Consider the following 20,987-nt stretch of genomic DNA (forward strand, 5'->3'; position numbering starts at 1 on the left):
AGTTATAAGTGAAAAATCAAAAAAGGGTTCATTCCTGATCCAGATATGTATAGATAGAGCTCTTTTATATACAATCAAGTCCAGCCTAAACAAATTGGTTGTTAGAACATTTGTCCTGGAAAGTACAACACACAGCAAACTAGTTTAAACACTGTTTAATGTAAGAAAATCTGTAAATCCTTGAAAACTAGGTAAGCAAAACTGGTAAATGGTTCTTATGTTATTACCAAGAACATTCATTCAAAACTATTTTTGTTGATCTCACAATAAAGGATGCTTGAAAATGTAACTCACATGCCTGTGCATGTAACAAGTACCTGATAAGAAAGCACTTTTCTTTACTAGAAAGCACTTGTACTTACCATTGAGTATGGTGTTGGAGTAAAATCATTCCACTTCAAAGTGTTCAACCACTGTTGAGTTAGATCCGGTTTTTTGTAAAGTAAAAAACTGACACGGTTGGGCTTTTTCCTGAATTGCCTTGAATTGTTACAATGTGGCTTGAAAAACTTATCAACGGCAGCAAACAAAAATAACTTACGCAAATAACCTCAAGTTTTGATTTTAAACCGTAAAAATTCATCTAATCCTCATAAAACTCAATTTCCACAATACAAACTGTCACCACTATTCCCGCCATATTAGAATTTTTGACAAGCACCTTCTAGGCTTTCTAGTATAAAAGGCGGTGGGTTAGGTGAATGAGAAAATATAGAATATTATTATAAGTTAGTTAGTTTATATATTTTATTATTAATATTATATCTATCATTCAACTCCAGGTTTCATCATTACCTCGTTGATTGTTGGTCGAATGGTAACTGTCAATTTTGAAATTTTCTGAATTGAGGTTATGTGTTATGTTATGTTTGTAAGTTTTTTATTTTTATTTTAATAGCAAGATTTGTTATATTCTGGTAAATTATATTTTATATTTAACGTGTTTTGCTAAAACTGGTTCAGCTTGATCAATTTAGCGGTATATCTGACACTGTACGGCCGTTTTTTGGGTTTTGTAGCTTTTGTGGCTCCTAGAAGTTTAAGGAAAAATGTCAACATCTAGTGAGAATGTCCTTTTGCAAGTCCCAAGTGTTCGATATAAAAAGGGCGATGGGTCCTTATTTTTAATGGATGAACGCTTGATTTGGATGGTGGAAAATAGAGACACTGTTGCTGTTTCTCACCCATATGCGGATATAAAGTGTAAGTTCAGTTCGAGGTTCTGTTTATGCTATTTTGTGACTTTTCTGTTTTGAATTAAAATGCAAGGCAATTTTATTATTGGTTTTCTAGTAAGAGTTTTGTCTATTTTTATTAGATCTTAGTGAAACATAGGCAATTCAATGCACACATCTATAACTAGGTATCAGTAAGATATATGAATTTCCTTATAATCAGACAAGTCTTAGCAGCAAATGTTAACGGTGTGTATGTTATTTCAAGATCATTTGATACTATGTAGTTGTGCCCCCATAGAAAATTCCATCATGTCATTTATTATGTTTCTGGAGTGGCCTTCTGTTGGGTGGTCCCAAGGGGTAGACCTCCGATAATTTTTTGTACACCAAAATGCCTTTTTGCATACAAAATACCATGAAATGCCTTTAAAATACCTCACAATGCTTCATTATTGCTCAAAATGCCTCATAGTAATAATAACCTTAAAACTGCCTAAAATACCTCATATTACCTTGAAATACCTCAAAATGACTTTAAATTATTTAAACTGCCTCAGAATGCCTTCAAATGTTTACCTACACATTTGTGGCATTCTTAAATTTAGTTATAAGGCCCCTGGTATTCAGACAATGATAAACCTTGATGAAATACACCCTTAACATTTTTTTTTTGGTCACATGGCAGTTTTTATGTTGGATTAATTAAGTAGCCTGCTTTTACAATTTGTACTGTTCTGACTTGACTGTACTGTTTTGACCCTTGTCAATATGTCATAAGGATTGAGATTCAAAAAAAATGACTTCCTCAGGTTACCTGATTGCTTTTCCAAATTGTAAAGACCCAAGAGGTGATTTTTTTTAATCTTTAAAAAAATCACCTTTTGGGTCTTTAGGTTAGGACAGTTTTTAGGTTAGGTTAGGTGACAAGGTAAAGGTTTTACCAAGATTTTGTCACTTGATTTGACCTTGTGCTGAAAGCTTTAAATTGATTTTCTATGGTCAGGTGACTGTTTTTCCAAATTCTAACCAATAAAATATATTTTTTGTAGGGTTGCCTGAAATTACAGGTTATATTTTGACGGTTGCACGAATCTTCTAACTGTCATAGTAACCAAGTTAGCACCTGTCAAATAAAGACACTTTTCATTTAAAAGGAACAGTTGAAAAAGTGGTAATTTAAATTTAGAGAGAAGTAAAATTGTAAGAACTAGGTCACATGAGTTGATAATTCAATTTTTGAACTTGCAACATTGTAAAAGCCAGTTGACATTGTCAAAAACAGTCATGTGACCTTTAAAATATAGTTTAAATGTTGAAAAATTGGTAAATTAGTATAATAATTTGTAATGAATATTGTTTCAACATTTTCCAAGATATCAAGCAAGGTAATATAATGACCAATTCGAGAAATATGCAGCACTTTTCTTTACCCTGTATATTTGTGAAGAAATTACTTTTGAAATGCAAAATAACTGAGGGTCCTGATTCTAGAAGAAAATGCATTTTAAAACCTTTTTTGTTTATTAAATTGGGCTGAGGCATTTCGGAGATACACAGAAACGGCCAAAAAATTTGCGGTATTAATCTTCTCCGTGAGCGGTTTAGTTATACAGGGTGTTTGTGCCAAAATTGATGGGTTATTAGACCTAGGCGAATGCGCTTTATTTCCGTACTACAAGTGTCACGAGTTCAACACTTCTCTTGAGAATTCTGTTTCCTGCTTTCAAGAATTCAAGGCCCCTGATAGGTTTGGTTAAGATGTTCTTTTATGTGTAAGGAGTCTTAAATGTTTTTTTATTAAATCCGAGTTTTTATGACATGTAATAACACATTTATATTTTTATTGCACACACTTACAGTACGGAAACAAGGCGCCTACGCCTATGGGTTTATAAGCAAAAAAACCTTTTTCGACGACTGACTTTGAAAGTACCTCATGTACGCTTCCATTTCAAAGCAGAAAGTGGTCATTCGCCGCACGTGCGCAGAAAGTGAATCATTTTCTGCTCTAGAGCGTTTTCGCTTTCTACTAACAATCTAGTCACCAACTTTTTTCGGCGTTTCCATAACAACGCTTGACATACCTGTTTGAAATAACCACATTCCGTCAAAGTGATTTATCGGTGACAATGAGTTCGAGCGACGAAAATGATGTGAGTTGTCCTTCTAATCCACCCCACAGCAGTCGTCGAAAAAATATCGTCTATATTTCGAGCCAAAAGTACTTTTGCCGCTTTTACATGATTGCAGCGTTCGGCTTCGCCTCAAGCTGCAAATTTCATGTGCAAGCGGCAAATATATACTTTCCGCTCTTAATATAGAATATACTATTGTTTTGGCAAGATCTACTCACCCTTCAATTTTGGCACAATAGTTTCGGAACACCCGTATAACTTAGGGTTTAATAAACTTCAGTAAGTGTAGTTTAAATTTTGTCTTAATGTTTGGTAGTTTCATTTTGCCAAGCATTGTTTTTCATACTTACAAAACCTGATACTTAGTAGTGATAATAATAATTCAGGCGGTAATAGATTGTATAGGTATAATCTTATATTAGACTAGTTTCATGTAAACTGTCTAACACTCATTTGTAAATGAATGTTTCTAGCACAAAAAATATCCCCCGAAGGTAAAGCCAAAGTACAACTCCAAGTTGTGTTGCACAATGGAGTGTCATCCACTTTTCACTTTACCAATAAAGGTGGTCTACAAGGCCAACTTGCCGACCGCGATAGAGTCAAAGATATGTTACAAAATTTACTTCCTAAATTTAAACGAAAAGTCGACAAGGAATTGGAGGAGAAAAACAGGCTTCTGTCAACCAATCCCACGTTATTGCAACTCTACAAAGATTTGGTAATGACTGAGGTAGTTTCCTCAGAAGAATTTTGGACACAACATGCACAGCAATATACACAGAATAGAAAACAGCAACCACAAGAAATAGGTATGTTTTTTTCATAGATGCAGGGTGTTAGTAGTGAAGAGTAATTTCTTAAGGTGTATCTGGAGCGTTTCTGGCTGACATTAAGCCACAAACCGACGGATGTAACGGCTTAAAGTACAATATTACTCCGGATATTATAGATTGTATTTTTAAAACTTATCCGGCTGTTAAGAAAAAGTACATTGAGAATGTTCCAAATAAATTAACAGAGGCACAATTTTGGACCAAGTTTTTTCAGTCTCATTATTTTCACCGGTAATTTTCTTTTGTTTCTATTTATACATCCTTAGTAATTGTAAGAAGAATTATTTTAGAGACCGAAAATATGCTGAAAATAAAGACTTATTTACCGAGTGTGGTAAAATAGATGATAATGAAATGAAGAAAGATATTCAAGCTGGTGTTAAAGATCCTTTGGTAAATTTATCTGAATTTGAGGATAAAACATTGGACGAGGGTTATGGGACTGGGGCAGATAAACCGTCCAGTAATATTGGTACTGTCAGTCAGGCTATGATTAAAAGATTCAATCAGCACTCAATAATGGTAATGTTTTCTTTATTGCGATGCTTCTGTTTCGTCCGAGGTTTTGTCTATTATTTTTTTTTGTGTAAAGGTTTTGAAAGCTACAAAAAACAAAGGCAACGAAACTACAAGTGACGGTCAACCATCGTCAACAGAGCCATCTAAATCTGAAACTACTCCTGATGAGCCGGTAAACAAAAAGCAAAAAATTTTAGAGAAAATTACCTACGATGATTTAGAAGACAATGAAAACGTCAAAAATGGCAATATTCATTTGAATTTGTCAAAAGTCGAACGGTATTTACATGGTCCAATGCCTGACACAATAACGGAGCACATAAGTCAAAATGAAGCAACTCAAATAATGCGAAACATCCTTCAAGAGGCTAGACAATGGCAGGCTAGGCCTCATATGCCAAATTATGGACTGGTGCCACCTTCTGCTGCCACCCAAGCTCTCGGTGATCTATCACCAGGTGGTGCTTTGATGAGAGGATTTCAGGAACAATCGTTGGCTCGTAAGTTGTTTGTTTTTTTTTTATATCTAAAAAGTATCATCTTTATGTTTGAAACTTTATTGTTGAATCTTATATTAATCTAGAAATTCCTAGATGTAGAAAATTAAGTTAAAAAATATATCCAAGTATATTGTACACTTTGAATATCTGAACAATTGCTTTCTATTTAAAGAAGTGATTCTAGTACAAATGGAAAATACAATAGAAAACAAACAACATGGCTAGTTCTTTAAAACATGTTTTTAAATTATAACTATACTTACTTTTAGAGTTGGTACCCCCACATATTGAGAAAGAAGTTCGAAATCTCTATCTCGCACTTTGCGAACTTCTGGGTCATTTTTGGAAGTGTTTTCCTCCAACTTCACCCACAGTTGAGCAAAAATTAGTCAAAATGAATGAAGCCTTACAGCGATTTCAGACGGTTAAACTTAAACCATTTGAGGTACTTTAATGCTTTAATAAACTCGGGTTATATCATTATATATTTTACTTTTAAGGATAAATTAATCCGAGAACTTACACCACTGTCGCAGCACCTCACAAAACATTTAAATCAGCTGCTCAATGCTGCTTACCAAAAATACAACAGTTGGCAGAAAATGTCCAAGTCCAGGTAGCCCTAACACTTTATTTTGCTGATCACTTTTGTATCATGCTGTTTTGTAAGTATTTTTAATGTAGGTATCTTTGAAATGTTTTAGAGTACTTTTTTACTGAAGATATACTTAAGTTTAGAAGTGTTATTTTTTACTTTAAACTCTTTTTGTTTGCTGTTGTTTTTGGGCTTATTATTTATTAATTAAAGCTTGATATACCCAAATGTTTGGTTTTAATTTACTTGTATTATGTGTACCCTTTTTTTTCTAATGTTTTTTTGATTGTCATAACATTTTTTCCGCACGATAGTGAGTTGTTTAGCTAAGTAAGAGACGAAAACAACCAGTCACAATTCTACTAATGGGGCGACATCTTTGTTAAGTGGTAAAGAAAGCTTCAAAGTCCGGTAAAAAGTCGATTTGTTGTTTTTTCGCTCCAGTTGTTAGTTGTGCAGTTAAAGTTTTAAGCAGTAGAGATTTCAGGTTTAGGGTTGATTGGTTTCTGTTATTAGAAGGTGGTGCCAGGGGGTTGATAGTCGTTTTCTTACAGAAACGAAAAAACAGCTGTCAGTGACAGTAGACCAAACAATATTGTCTACATTATACCATAGTCAAGGAAATAACGTATGTACTTACTTAGAGAAATCGTTTACTAGACTAGAACATATTATAAAAGATTTATAAAATTTACCATATTCTGTCTTGCAGTAAGACAATTTAGTTCTTATATAGCTTAAAAGAGCAAACATCTTTACAGTAGTATATAGAAAAAAATCACATTTTTCATTATAATTTACAACAAAGTTGATACCACCACTGCACCTAAGTACAAAAAAAGAATATTTACAATTCAATATAATTACAAAATAGCATATTTAGGTCAAAAGATGGTCCACATAATTGTCATTGTATTATTTGTATTACACAAGTAAGATATTATGCGTAAATAAAAAGAACGACTCAAAAGCATATTTTTAATAGTGATCGTTGATTGAAATATGTTATATTTGTTAGATGGATTTAAAAATAAATAAAACCAGTGATTCCGTAATCCTTGATTTAATTCGCAAGAAAATACATAGAAAAAATGTTTCAAAACTACATATATCGCAAAACAGATACAGTTTACCAAAAAGCGTAGAAAGCGTCAAATAACTCAAAAGGAACTTACATTAGTTCACACAACAAAATACAAAATAATCACTTAAATGCTAGATACATAAATAAATAAATTATTAAACTAAATGGAGATGAAAAACTAATCATAATAAAGGTAGTCGGGTTCTTTGTAATATTTAACCCCTTGAGTTCGTTCCACTGGGTTTCTTACGTCGAGTTCAACGTAATCATCGGCATAACCTCCTGATCTTCTGTACCTCAAGTCCGAGTCGACAAATCGTGGATCTTCATAAACTGTTATGTGGTGCTTCTGCGGTATTTGGGGTATAGTATGTGGTGGTCTGTAGGGTAGAGGTGGGGGATAATACACTGGCGGCCTGTAGAAACATCACAAAACGTGTAAAAAACAAATAAAACAATTTTCCGCTTAATTTGATGAATTTCATCTATTGTGTTGGAAGGTAATGAATCATCGATCAGCGTAATTGTAAAAAGATTTTTCATTGACCCCATTTAATATTGTGCAACAAATACATTCAAAGTCAATGTTGCAAGCGTGTCGTGGTATTAATTTCTGAAGTAAAAGAGGGAATAAAGGTGGCATTAGGACAAATGAGGAACCGTAAATCACCTTTTAATAAGTGTTTATTCGAAGTCAGTAAGTAGTTACTTAGTCGAACATGGTACAACACGGAAGTTATTCTGCTTTTTAAAAAGGGCAACATTTACAGATATTAAAAATGATCGACTTATCAGCTTCCTGCCCCACTTTTATAAACTATTTTAAAAGAATCCTTGCAGGTTAACAAAAAGTAGTAAATTAGATGCCTCTCAACCAGTGGAGCAAGCGATATTTTGAAGGGGTTACACCTGCAGAATAGAGAACAATCCAATAAGCTTACGAGACAAAATAAGACGAAGAACGAAGGTAGTGGACCTAATACAACGAATTGCTGAGCTTAAGTGGCAATGGGTAGGGCATGATGCCAGACTAAGTGTGGACAGATAGGTATCAAGGCTTGTTCTCTGGAGACCACCTGATAAAAGAACAGCAGCAGAAAGATTGTATATCATACAGCAAAAGACTAATAAAAGAGGTCTTTGTCCAGTAGTGGACAGATAATGACTGACAAAACAGAAAAAGAACAAGTAGTTTAGTCGTAGTGTTCTAGATTGTAGTGTTGTATTACCTGATAAACTCATCTTCAGCATATCTATGTCCACCCTCATAAGCGTTTCCTAAAGCTCGTCTTGCTTGAGCTTCCTTGCTGTCGTAATAGTTGTTCCGATTAAAATTTCTTTTATTCCCATAATCCTTGTCGTATCTTCCTGCATTGTCGTATACCCCTTTTCTACCGTGATTTTTTGCAAAATCGGAACTGTCGTATGCTCCACCCCCTTGGTTGTGACGCCCAGCGTCTCCATGGGAGGCTGCAATATACGAATTAAACCGTTTAGACAGCTACTAATTAATATCAAACCTAACATCACCTCTATAATTTTTGCTTTCAATTACATCACCCTGATCACTTCCGTCATCGAAGAAGCTGGAGTTGCTTCCAGTTTCGTCTTTGTGATAGCTATTTGTGAACCCAGTTCTGTGATGTCCTTTGTGGTGAGCAACTTTTTTGTCCACGTTTCCAATGTTGTCTCCTAAGTTGTGGTGGAAGTTTTCGTTTTGGAAGTTGTTCTGGCCTACGTGGCTGTTTTTGTTGTTTAGATGCTCTCCAAAACTGAAAAAAGTTGGTAAATATATTACGCAACATTCATAATTTTTCAATTCTTCTTTTATTCTAGACCTGAGAAGCAGCATTTCTTATATCCTGATAATTTTTATTCAAGTTAATGAAAATTGCTGACTACAAAGCCGCAATAATTAGCATTTTATCAACAGGTTAAAATTAGCTAGGATATTCTTCTGAGCTCTAATTTTTGAAAGCAGGATTTTGAAAAACGGGTTGATAGAATGTGAGAGAAGTAGTTTACAATAACAAGTTTTGGTCACAATCTTTAAGTACATATTTTTTCTTGCTATCTCTCATTAAAACCATATTGATTTCTATTTTTTGGTTTACTCGAGGAAAAACACTATGTCAGCAGTTTCTGTAGAGGCCTGTAAAGGTAGTTTGTCTTATTGGTTATTAGAGTTGTGCCCTCTATCAATGAAACTACCAATTTACTAGAGGCGATCGATCGATTCGCTCTTTAATACAAGAAAGCTTACTTGGGTAAATAAATGGATTGTTCCATTATCTAATATTGCTTTGAGATGGAGCTATACGTATAGGTACTTTTAATTAAATAGCTAATTTAAAAGTCAACTTACAATTTACATTTATTAACATAGAGAAAAAGCTCCTTATGTTTGTACTTAATAACTGCACGCAAGCTTGCTTTCCTATTATTGTCTATTTACTTTGGTAAATAAAAGAGACTACAAGAAATAATTGTTGATAACAATTAAGAAGCAATCAGAATAAACTAAACTTTTTGTACTATTTTCTTTAAATAAACCTAAAAGTAAAGCTAACTGAATGCATATTAATTTTCTGTTAAACCAATACAAGATATTGGTTTAATGCCTCAGGAAAATTAATTAACAATAAATATCGTTTATAATTTTTATTATTATAGTGAAAACTGTCAAGATTAGGCTACTCTATATTTATTTTAAGTACCTAGTTCACTTTAGATTTTCACAGTAGAAATTCAAAAGTCAAAAGTATATTTCAGTGGCTTAAATTGAAATATTGAACCACCCTGACTGTCAAAGTATAGTAGTATATTGTCAGATAATAGCTGTCAAATACATTAAAACAGTTAAAAGTTATTTGACATTTTTGCTATAGGCCCAATATAGGGTTGTCAGAAGTATATTTCAAGGGCTTTAAATTTTTATATTGGCACATTTTGTAACTGTCAAAATAACCGAGTTACATGCTGTTAAAGTGGTAACCGTCAAATTTAGTTAAAGGTGTATATTTTACATTTTTGTCGTAGACACTGAATAGAGTGGTCAAAAGTACATTTCAATAGCTTTAAATTGATATATTGAACCACACTGTAACTGTCGAAGTAACCGAATTATTAATCATACGGAACGTATTAAATCTATTTGTATATTCATAGTAACTTATAACTTTTGTGTACGTAAATTAATACATAGTTATTCGTTTTGATTTTAGATACTTTACTATTCATTCATCATCATTGTATCGATATTGAGAAATTTGTGTAATTCGTTTGTTTCTCGAGCTTAAAATGACCTCAGGGGGTGTAAGTTTTCAATTTTCAATTTAATCGTGAACTAATAACATTTTTTCTTATAAAACATGCACATAACTTTTTATACGGATTTCTTATGTTGGAGAGCAACAAATTCTAGTTTTAATACATTTTGATACAGGGGGTCACAAATTTGAATTGATAATGCATTTTCAATTCTTATTCTACTTTGGTCATAAGTAATTTAGTGCTCGGGTTGCAAAAGTGAGGTTTTGACAAAGAATGTTTTGATTTTCTATACAGAAAACATCTATTTTCTTCCAATATAAAAAAAAGTATTATTTGTCAAATTCGATAATTTGTAACGGTTTGTTTTAACTAGAAATTCTTGTAAATTAGTACTTACTATACGTTAACTGTAAATCAGTTTGTATAAATAATAATATTTAGAATTCAACCTTTTTAACAACAAATAGATGTATTTAAATCCTTTTTTATATTTTTTTACGTTAATATGATAGATTTACATATTCGATGCTAGTAAAGCTAGTAGTAGTTGAGCATGTTGTTTATGTTTTCAAAAGAAACCCTCACAGAAAGAGTATAAGTGCATATTAAATTGGAACGTTCTTTTCAAACTTTCAAAAATTTCTAGTCTAGACTTACTTTCCAAAGTCTTGGGACAGAACATGCTTCTGCTCCTGGTCCTTATTAAACCCTTCCTCGCCCTCAAAATTGGCAAGGCCCTTCTGGAACTTCACGTCCTCTTCGTTTTCATTATGCGCTTCTCCTTTACTTTTCACTACACCCGTTTTAATAACAACTCCACCGGAATGTACTGTTACAAACAAAAAATTCAACAACAAGAAATGGAACGGTCGCAAACTCATTTCTTGGCACTAACCGAGAGCGGCTCAGGGTATTGACGTTCGGAGAACAATTATTTCAAAATACCAAAATAAATTTAGGTTCTTCAGCTTTTATACTAGGTCATTGTAATTTCGGCCTTCTTCAGACAATCACACTTAATATCCTGTACAGTATAAGATTTTTACGGTCTAATCAGTCATGGAGTGTCGTGCTTCGTAGAATAAAGGTCCCCGAAATTTGCAGAGTAATGTTTCCATTATCACCTGACTTTTTTGCTTTGATATTTACCCAGAATCGGATCCAGTGGATTAGCGCTGGACAAGCTCGATATAATTGTCGTTTTGTTGTTTTAAAAAGTGTTTGACTATTATTATAGAATTACGGATTTTTTATGTAATTTTTTTTTTTTGTTTAGATCTAATCCCAACTTGAATAAGGTAAGTTGCATTACAATTAGCTACGGTACTGGATTATTTATTTTAAGAAGTCATCGGGTGCTAATGAATCTGTGCAGAATCTAATTAACATTTTGCAGACGCCTTTGATCAACATCCGCGGATTCTTTAGAATTTTTCAGATAAACAGTTTGACTGCCCATCAAACTACGGAATTTCCCATGAAGGGGCGTTTTCTTAAAATTGGGTAATTAGGATACAACAAAAGCCTATTGGGACTGAATAAGGTAAATATGTGAGAATGTCACGGTCGCTGATTAAGTAAAGTAAGGTCAATCATTGAATATAAGACAGGATGCTAGATGTTTTTGTACGGTTTTAAATTCGTTACATACTGTACGGTTACGACCTTATCCTGAAAAACAGTAATGATGGTAATCTCTGATAAACTTATGAACATTTCGCCAGTATTTTTATGAAAGTCTTAAATAAAATATTAAAACGAGTGGCACGATTCCTCGTGACGTAATTAGAGACTACAATTCCGTAACGTAGGTGGGAGGCTAGAGTCGGAAGGTAAATTATTTATTCTTTTTGACCTGTGCATTGTTGCCAAGGTTATCAGCCCTTGCCTAATGATGTATTGTACCAATCAGCTAATTTTTGTTAATTTGCTATGTTTTTTTTTTAAGTATAAACGACCTAAAAAATAAGAAGCTGTAAACCTTTTTAGTGTGTCTGGGTTTAATTTAAATCGGTGAAACACTAAAACTAAAAAACAAACATTCTGTATTTTAAAGGGAACATGGCAGTCAACCACCTGCAACGACATTATAGAATGTGATTGACAGTTGATACTCGTAACAGAACCACAATCCAGAGTATTTCTAAAAACATTTATAAGATTCATTAATATATCTTTCTCTAACTCGGAATAGCATCATCAATTTAAATTTTCTAATAATTTTGTTCTACTGCGTTTGTGGTTTGTATGGGCACACTTTGTTTTTTTACGGTTGGTATGTATATGAATTTAACCCTTGGCTCCTGAATATCATATTCTTTTGTAAATTACGATTTATTGCCAATTCGAAAATTTAAGATTGAAGAAGATACGCGAATGCTGTTTTCTGTAAAGGGTGTTTTTAACGTTATATTCCTTAGGTGCCAATTATGAAAAAAGATGTCTTGCACTCATTGTTGGAATTTTATTTTAATTTCTAATTGCACTTTGCAAATCCTCTAATATCAGGGCTTCAGCATTTTTTATGATGTAACATTAGACATGTATTTAAGTGGAAATGACATTAAAATGAACGCAGCTCAAATAAAAGAAGCAATTGTCCAAAAAATTCTCTATTTACATGTTGTCGTCTCCAATCTAACCCGTTTTCTTTAGAAGGCAAATAAGGGAAGCCTTTATCCTCTAAGCAATTAAATTTGACGGCTTTATTCTCATTCAAGTTAGTTGGAAACTAAATTAAAATTAACAGAAACAACAGTGGCGACGAGGGAGAAACAGGATTTATCTCTCGAAGAAAATCTTAGTCACATAAATCTCGAGTTCGATTCGGGTAACCTTAGTTAGCAGTTTCAGAGAGGATAATCACACTTTTGTTTTCCACTGTTCCTAACGATTATTAGCTTGTTATTCCCCTAATAGCACCGCTGTATCTTCCCTACGAGATTAAGGGCTTACAAATAAACGTATTCCACTGGCGCGAATTGGAAAAGAACTTTCAAAGTGCTTAAAGAAGTTACATTGAACGACTCTGACAAATACCACTTTTTTGAATACATTTCTGGATTAAACACAGTCTAATGATTAAAGGTTAACTTCAAAGTAACACTGACTAAACTTGATAGAGCCGTTATGTATTCGCGAGACATTGTTTGCGACGTTCCGCTAAACACCTTAAATGGATTAATTATAACCGTGGATCTTCCGACACCTTTCCAGAAAGTTGACTCCTGTGTGGCTTGATTTCAGAACGTGTTTGACTAAATGATTAAATTAAGGATGGCGTGGAACACCTCTAATGTCTCAATGTGGTTACGTTGAAGCGTGAGCTACACGATAATACAGACAGCAGCCATTTTAATCAGCGTCGTCTCCGGTTTATTCAGTTCATTAACTTTGGGAAAGGATTTTATAATGAACTGGCAGATTGTCGCAGTTGATAGAATATTTTCTAATTTTTAAGCCATATTTTATTAACAATAATCATACAATACAGTTACCTACGTAACTGTTTATATGTATTGTGTGTGTATGTGTGTTAATATCAAGAAGACTATAAGTGGAATGGAGTTGCAAAAGGTGACTAAAATGCAGAACTGATTCACGTTTTTAAACTGGAAAACTATCAAAAATTAAGAAAATGCCAAGAGCATTTAAGGAATTTTAGGAGAATTTAAGAAAATGCTGAAAGAAAGGCTACTAAATGCACATCAACAGCAACAATTTAGGCAAAGGAATTTGAAATATTTGGAAATTATAAAATGCCAAGTAGACGTGTTTCTTGAAGAAACCACACTGTAAGTTGTCTTGGGAGAGTATTAAAAATTAACATTTTATTATAAATCTAAAAGTTACAAAATATTATCAAGATTGCCATAAAAATTTGTTTTGCATATAAATCTGGAATTTATGCATTTAGCTTCAGTTACCGTACACAAATCTTACATAAAGAATCCGAGATAAACCGAAAGATAATTGAAATATATAGAGCCATTCCGCAATAATGAAAATACGAACATCCATAAAAGAACAAACCACCCCCCAAGGAATCATGTATTACAGCAAGAAATGGCTAATGATAGTTATTTATAAAGGTGCATGGGAATATGACGGCTGCGGCACATTAGCGCTATCTCTGCTCTTTTCTTGCTCTTATTTCTCTGGCACAGTCGACATCATCAACTCGAGAAAACGTCTTTATTGTAGGGTCTCTAACATCGTTTTGATAAAGCCGCAGTAGACGCCAGTACGAAAATTGAATAGGACTTTATGAAGCCTATAAATTGCCACAATTGGAATAAATTGTTGATTTATCGCTTCGATGATACATCAATCATGGACGTGTTTTATTTTTTAATATTCATACGTAGTTTCATGGAATTTTATGAGATTTTCTAAAAATTGTCGATAGATTTGCTAGAATAAAACAACCAAGTAATTGAATATAGTTCTGTTTTTTACATGTTTAATCTTGTTGCAGCTTAGGGGAGTTGAAAGATCAGTTGGTCATACCCGGTTTGCAGGATTCTTACAATTTTACCACTTGGTATACAATTTTCAAAAAAAGAAAGTAAAACAAATCGAATATCTCGGAAACAGTCAGAGAGCTAAGAAAATTTTGCAGAAGACCAGAAATGTTCAGAAGAAAAGGTTTACACTCACTTAGTCACAACTGGCAGAGCGTTAGTTTCAAAATTATCTGTTTTTCTTTTTGCTTGTTGTTCAATCGTGTTGCAGTTAGCACAAGGTGAAAGAGCAGTTCAAGACGAACAGTTGGAGCTTTTTATATTTGCTAAACCACCAAAAATGTCGGAAATACGACATAAAGTTTGTTGCAATTTCCAAAAGAAAATTAAGTCGAATAACTTGGAAATGGTTAGAATTACAGACATTTTGCAAGAGACTATACATGTTCACAATTCAGCTGTTAAACTTGAGGATTTAAAGAAGCTGTCCAAATTTTGTAGTTTGGAGAACCAACTGTATCACTTCAGACTACCACATAAATGATATTTTGTTGGTTTAGGCGGAATTTCAATTTTTATAACATAACTGTAGGACAAAAGAGGAAAAAAAGGAAGCCACAATGAGTTTTGAGGCTATGGTGCTTGTAAACTCTATATTGATATAACAACTTCTATGCAATTTAGTTTTTTCTTGGAGAGCCCTTTTTTGGACAATTATCGTTATCCCTTTGGCTCTTAAAATGCAATTAACATAATTAATTACAATTATTTATTTTAGAATGTAGGTGCTTATTATATTGTTATTATTGTTGATAACATACTGTCAAATAGAATTTTCTCCAGCTCTGAGGGTACCATTATACATATCTCATAACTTAACTTAAACTTAGACATTTAGCTAAATTTCCAGAACTCTGTTCTTTACAGTTTTTCTAAAATGGATTGCGGCAGTTCACTTCTATATAAATCATCCAGTCCAATATAGGAAAACGTTGTTCTAGGGTATATAACTGAAGCAAAAAAACTCATATTTTTCCTAAGTGGTTTATAAAACAGCTTTGGATCGGAAAGCAAGTCGGAACGTCATTACGAGAACGTAAACCGTGTACATAATATCGGTATGCTACTTTGGGGACCCGCTCCCGAACAACATCTGGCGTTGTCCGATTTGATACGTGCCCAACTTTTAAATCCTGGATATAGATTAAATTCGAAACCGGTTTCCTCCTCGTACACATGTTTCCTGTCTATAATATCGCACAGTCATATAATATTTTTACACTCAATTTCTCCAGCTTTATTGCGAATTTAATCCTTATGACTGAGAATTGCCTGGAATACTAAAACGATTCCGCTTTCTCTTGTACATTGTGTATATCGAATAGATTGGAGCTTCAACTTTCGTTGGGCTACTTATGGTAAGTATTCATGGATAATGCCAGACGTGTCAATAAAACGCAACTGGAAAGGTCGCATCATCCTCGAAAGTATTTGATTAAATTATAATAGCGACGGACGGGGAAAAAGGTTATTCATATCAATTGACGGTGCTTGTGAATGCTCCCTAAAGGTTAATTTGTTTTCGTAATATATTTTCGTGGAACAAACTTAATTAAATTCCATAAATTTCAATGTTAGAAATGTCAATAAGAGTTTGTTTAGCTAAAGGGTAAATCGAGTGCAAGGATTACAGTATAAGATTTCGTAGCTTAAAATGTGTTTTGAGAACTAAATTATCCTAAAATATTGTAAACTCGTAAGTACAAGCTACAAGTAAGAAGGTGTTTTTTTCAGGTTAGATTTGGGTTAAGATTAATGTTCAAATGATATCATACATACTACTAAGGAACAACTAACAGCTGGCAGTCCTTCAGTCGTGAAAAACTTAGATATTAGACTTCAAAAGGCCAGTTAGTAGTTGCATACTAAATGCATTCATGCACGTGTTTCAGATAAAAGTTTTAAAGAATATTTTAAAAATATCGACATAACATGTTTGGGTGCCATAATAAAATGATATACATTTAAAAGACCTTTTTAATCTCTAATATAGTTACTATGAGACGTGTAAGTAACGCTCACAAAACGGTAATTGACTTGATATCTTAAATTAAACGTTTTCCGATGTTTTAAACATGTTTTTGCTTAGTGGGATATCTGCAATATGCGGGTCACTGGAAAGACCAAATAAATCAATATGTAATAGGATTGGTCACATTTCTCTGCCTGCACGTCATATTCGATGGCAACCAAATTGCTCAATATAAATAATCAAAATAGGTTGTGTCAAGTGACAGTATCTGGACCCACTACCTCCTATTGGCATTTCTCTTTCTTTCTAGTTTTTTATACAGTGATAAATCAAGAAATTAGAAGAAGGACCAGAGTAACAGACGTAATATCACGAGTGGCCGAGTTAAAGTGAAGCTGGGTAGGACATGTTGCACGCCAGACCAGTGAAAAATGGATCATCAGGTTTGTACTTTGACGACCCTAAGAAACGCTGGATAGATGGTATCAAGAAAGAAGTAGGTCGAAGCTGGTTCTGGATAGCACAAGACCGGCAGAAGTGAAGGAGACACGGAGAGGCCTATGTCCAAAAACGGATGGGAGAACACTGAAGAAGAAGAATTATACCTAAAATGATGAGAAACGTAGTCAAGCTAGTCTCAAAATCACGTCATCCTGGAGGCAGAGTCAGGTGGCGTCAAAAGGCTATGGAATACTTTGTATAGGTTTCACCAAGTCTCCTATAAAAATAGAGATTACATTCAGCATCACTCAAGTTCATCTTTACTAATAATGTCAGTATTTTTTTCATATTTCCTACACTAAAACGTTAAAGTTTTTTGTGTCATAGTGCGGCTTAATCACTTTTCGCACTCAAAAGCTCTTTTCATGAGAGAATAACTAACTGCACTATCCACTACTGTCTTACCTTTTGCCATCCAAGATTTGGTTGCTTGTCACTCTTTTTCTGGTAAAAGCACTTCACGGTTACATTCACTGATCTTACTAATTGAAGAATTGAATTTTTCTCCCTGTTGTTCCTTGGCTACTAAAACATACTGCTTTAAAGCTATTATCAGACTTTTGCTTTGGTTAGATGGAATGATCCAGAATTAGTATAAAAAGACATATTGCTCTTTTACCATGTGACTTTGGTTTTTTTAGTTTATTTTACTTTTTTTTCTACACAATCCCAACAGGCTTAGTCTCAGTGACCAATATAAACTGAAACGTTAAACTTAAAGGCTGCTTAGTATGTTCTCAAGAAAAGTCAAAGCTCGGCACGTAGATTCCAAAATGATGAGTCCCGCCCCAGGAATTACCATACTAAAAACTATACTTAAGCCCACGTCATTAATCTTACTTTTCAGTCGTGGCAATTTTATGCAAAACTTAGCATTAGTTGCAGCTAGACTTATCTGGAAAGACCCTCTCGATTACCTCGCAAATCGCTTGTCATTTGTTAAAGTGAAGAGCGTTGGGAAAACGCAGGTGTGTCGGGTAATTTGGGCAGGATTTACTGTTTCCCGATGAACAGCGGGCATCTCACGCTTACTTTTTCTTCCGACTAATAGCTTTAATTCGCCAGGGTTTTCGTTTTCTTTTCTACAGATTAAGATTTCACCACCGCAAGATTTACGATCATTCGAACGACTTCGGTAATTATTGTGATTTGGCAAGATTCTGATACAAAATGAGTTGGATCATTATTAAACTTTTCTGGAAATGATACAGTTTGGTCCAGATAGGGGACAGTTTATCTATAAGGGAGACGCTTCACTTATTTTAACCATTAAAACCCTTCAATACAGAAAACGTTATAACCTGCTGTATAAAATCCAGCATCATTAATCTTGCTTTAGATGTCAGAAATTGCATGTGGCCTATAATCTTTGCAAGTCCTTATCAAATGCTGAATAAATTTCAATGGATGTGTATTGTTTCTAGAATTTTAATGATGATGGCTTTAAACGACTCTGGAACAATCTTCAAATATACAGGGTGTTTTTCAGTTCTTGACTTTCTAATTACCATATTTGACGGCCTTTACAAGAAACCAAACATACAACGCTCATCAATAATGCTTCTACCATCTTATAGTGCATTTTTTATGCTTTTAAGCTTACTTTACTAAGTGCAAAATCAGACCCCAATAAAGCTGTAATGTTCAGCTGCCATGCTAAAATAGTAAATCTTGACTGAATTATCTAAATTACACCTGGCGCTTTCCCAAGTCCTTAGCTCCAACAAATTGCACGCCATTTGTGAGATAATCGGGAGGTTTCCCGAGTTCACTTTCCAACCGATTTAGGCATTATTAAAAAAAAAATGTTAAACATTTAAATAACACACTTTAAAAATGTAATATTTTGGCAAAAATCAAATTAAATGTGACGTGGGAACAATGTGATTCGTGGGACTGTCACGTCATCCCCATTTTACTTTGACTTTTGCCTCTAACTTTCCATTAAAATTAGCCCTTCTTAGTTTTCACTTAACAAATAATAATAAGGCATTTCCAGGACCATTAACATAAATTCTCTAAGATATATACATGATATATTTTAGCGCACAAGCGTACATGACTAAATAAATATCCTGGATACACCATCATGTGTTTCCTAGAGAAAATAACTCTCGTATTCACCAGCACACTTGCTATACTTAGTGCAGCATGCGAATGATTAACTGATAGCCTGAGAAAAGTTACATTCTCATTTAAGAAAATATGTTATACCGTCGAAAGTAAGGGGAGATTGTGGTGATACTGGTTACTTAGACTGAATCGAATCTTTCTTAGATATAAATATAGATTATATATGTATTCTAGATTATATGTATTCACAGGAAGAACTAAAAGAAGTGAAGAACATCTGAAGCTTGTCCAGAAGTCTTAGAGCCAATCTCATCAAAACGGTTTGGTTTCTGTAAACAAAAAAACAGGATTAAATAGCTATTTATGTAACCAGTTACAAAAAGTTCGATTTTGTGTAACGAATGAATGTTTGTAGGGCGAGCGCAGCGAGGTCCTACAATTTGAATGAGTTACACAATAAGACATTTTCGAAACGTGTTGCATACATAATTTTTTCTAATTTTGACCAAAAAGTGGTAAAAACCATCTTTTAAAGTGATTTAACACAAATATTCACTTTCATAGCACCTTGTATAAACAGTGACAACGACATGTTATGATGGATGTCGCCCATATGTTTCTACGGAAATGCATAAAAACAGGGAGTGATGAAATGAACTTTTCTTAACCAGTTACATAAAGTGATACTTTATGTAACTAGTTACATAAAGTAAAACGTTTTGTCACTCTAATCAGTTTTGAAAAGTGTCACTTTATATGCCAAAATTAGAAAAAATATATTTCATGTGTGATATTGTTTTTGGTCAAGTAACTGTTCTATTTTGACTTCATTCATTATTCTAGATTGTAACTGTTGAAATCTACTTTCTACCACCCTATTTTTCATCTAAAGGGAAAATGTGACTGACGAGTTATTTGGTAGCAAAGATAAATTTGGCAACTTTGAATTTGACCGTCAATAACTCGGTGATTTTAACAGTTATTTTATAGTTAATTTGGTGATTTTATAGTTAATTTAATCGGTTTTCTCTGTACTATTTTAGGTTCGTTAGGAGAGAAGAGAATATTATACAAAGGAAAGAGTCAGAAAATGGATATTAAACAAAACTAACAAAAAACGCTTTGTTGTCACTTTCCGGCCGAGAAAAGTATTAGAATTATTTAGTATTTAATATGTAAATATTACGACGAATTAACAATTAAAAATTGAATTTAAAACTGTAAAATTTAAAAGTGTAAACTGTTTAAATCAAAAATTAAAATTATTTTGTTAAGGTTTTTCTGTTATTTTGAGCTCGTCAGCTATCACGTGACCTAAAAATTAACCATATAAATAAATCCTATTTTAGTAAAATCAGTAACGTTTTGAAGTAATTCGAACTTGTGGCTTACCAATAGGTTGATCAACTTGAAGTAAAGGATCATCTGCATCTTAATTTTTGCTGAACTTAGCTTGTTATGAATTGGCTGGTTCAGATTTTGCTTATGTTTTGCCTATTGGCATCCTTTCTCCTTGAAGAAACTATACTGATGAAACAATACAAGTCATAACAACATAAAAAAAAGCTAAAAGCAATACCATCAATCGTTATTACTTAAGAATAATAACAATTTTCTGAGACTAGACGCTCCAGAAAACATCCATTTACCAATAAAAATATATCGTCCGCTAAGTTTTGCTTTTGTATTTACGTAAAATTACTTTTGGTTTATACAAGTAGAGGTACTGATGGTACTATAAATAAAAAATGTTTGCTTGGTTTAGTAATTATTCAACACGAAGTAGTAGTCTATCTTT

General features: G+C 33.4%; 2 protein-coding genes across 3 annotated transcripts; one reads left to right on the forward strand and one right to left on the reverse strand.

Moving 5' to 3' along the window:
• The first annotated feature begins 841 nt into the window (after nucleotides 1-841).
• On the forward strand, nucleotides 842-5,991 carry Tfb1 (transcription factor B1). Of its 2 annotated transcripts, none has more exons than XM_081981600.1 (8): nucleotides 842-917; nucleotides 1,020-1,203; nucleotides 3,787-4,125; nucleotides 4,179-4,380; nucleotides 4,440-4,671; nucleotides 4,742-5,168; nucleotides 5,438-5,613; nucleotides 5,669-5,991. In XM_081981600.1, the coding sequence occupies exons 2-8, from the start codon at nucleotides 1,050-1,052 to the stop codon at nucleotides 5,786-5,788; spliced, it is 1,650 nt and encodes a 549-aa protein (XP_081837726.1). In that variant the 5' UTR covers nucleotides 842-917; nucleotides 1,020-1,049; the 3' UTR covers nucleotides 5,789-5,991. The 2 variants fall into 2 exon arrangements, with proteins under 2 accessions (XP_081837726.1, XP_081837727.1); XM_081981601.1 differs by having other exon boundaries at nucleotides 854-871.
• Nucleotides 5,992-6,810: 819 nt separating this feature from the next.
• LOC145730406 (uncharacterized) lies at nucleotides 6,811-11,248 on the reverse strand. Its single transcript, XM_081981602.1, has 4 exons — nucleotides 10,778-11,248; nucleotides 8,378-8,619; nucleotides 8,077-8,317; nucleotides 6,811-7,263 (listed from the first exon to the last, which is right to left on the reverse strand). Exons 1-4 carry the CDS (start codon nucleotides 10,999-11,001, stop codon nucleotides 7,026-7,028), a joined length of 945 nt encoding a protein of 314 aa, XP_081837728.1. The 5' UTR covers nucleotides 11,002-11,248; the 3' UTR covers nucleotides 6,811-7,025.
• Between the last annotated feature and the right edge of the window lie 9,739 nt (nucleotides 11,249-20,987).

The sequence above is a fragment of the Ips typographus genome, linkage group LG6, assembly GCF_016097725.1.
Source record: "Ips typographus isolate SLU linkage group LG6, UJ_Ityp_2.0, whole genome shotgun sequence".
In the NCBI taxonomy this organism is placed as follows: domain Eukaryota; kingdom Metazoa; phylum Arthropoda; class Insecta; order Coleoptera; family Curculionidae; genus Ips; species Ips typographus.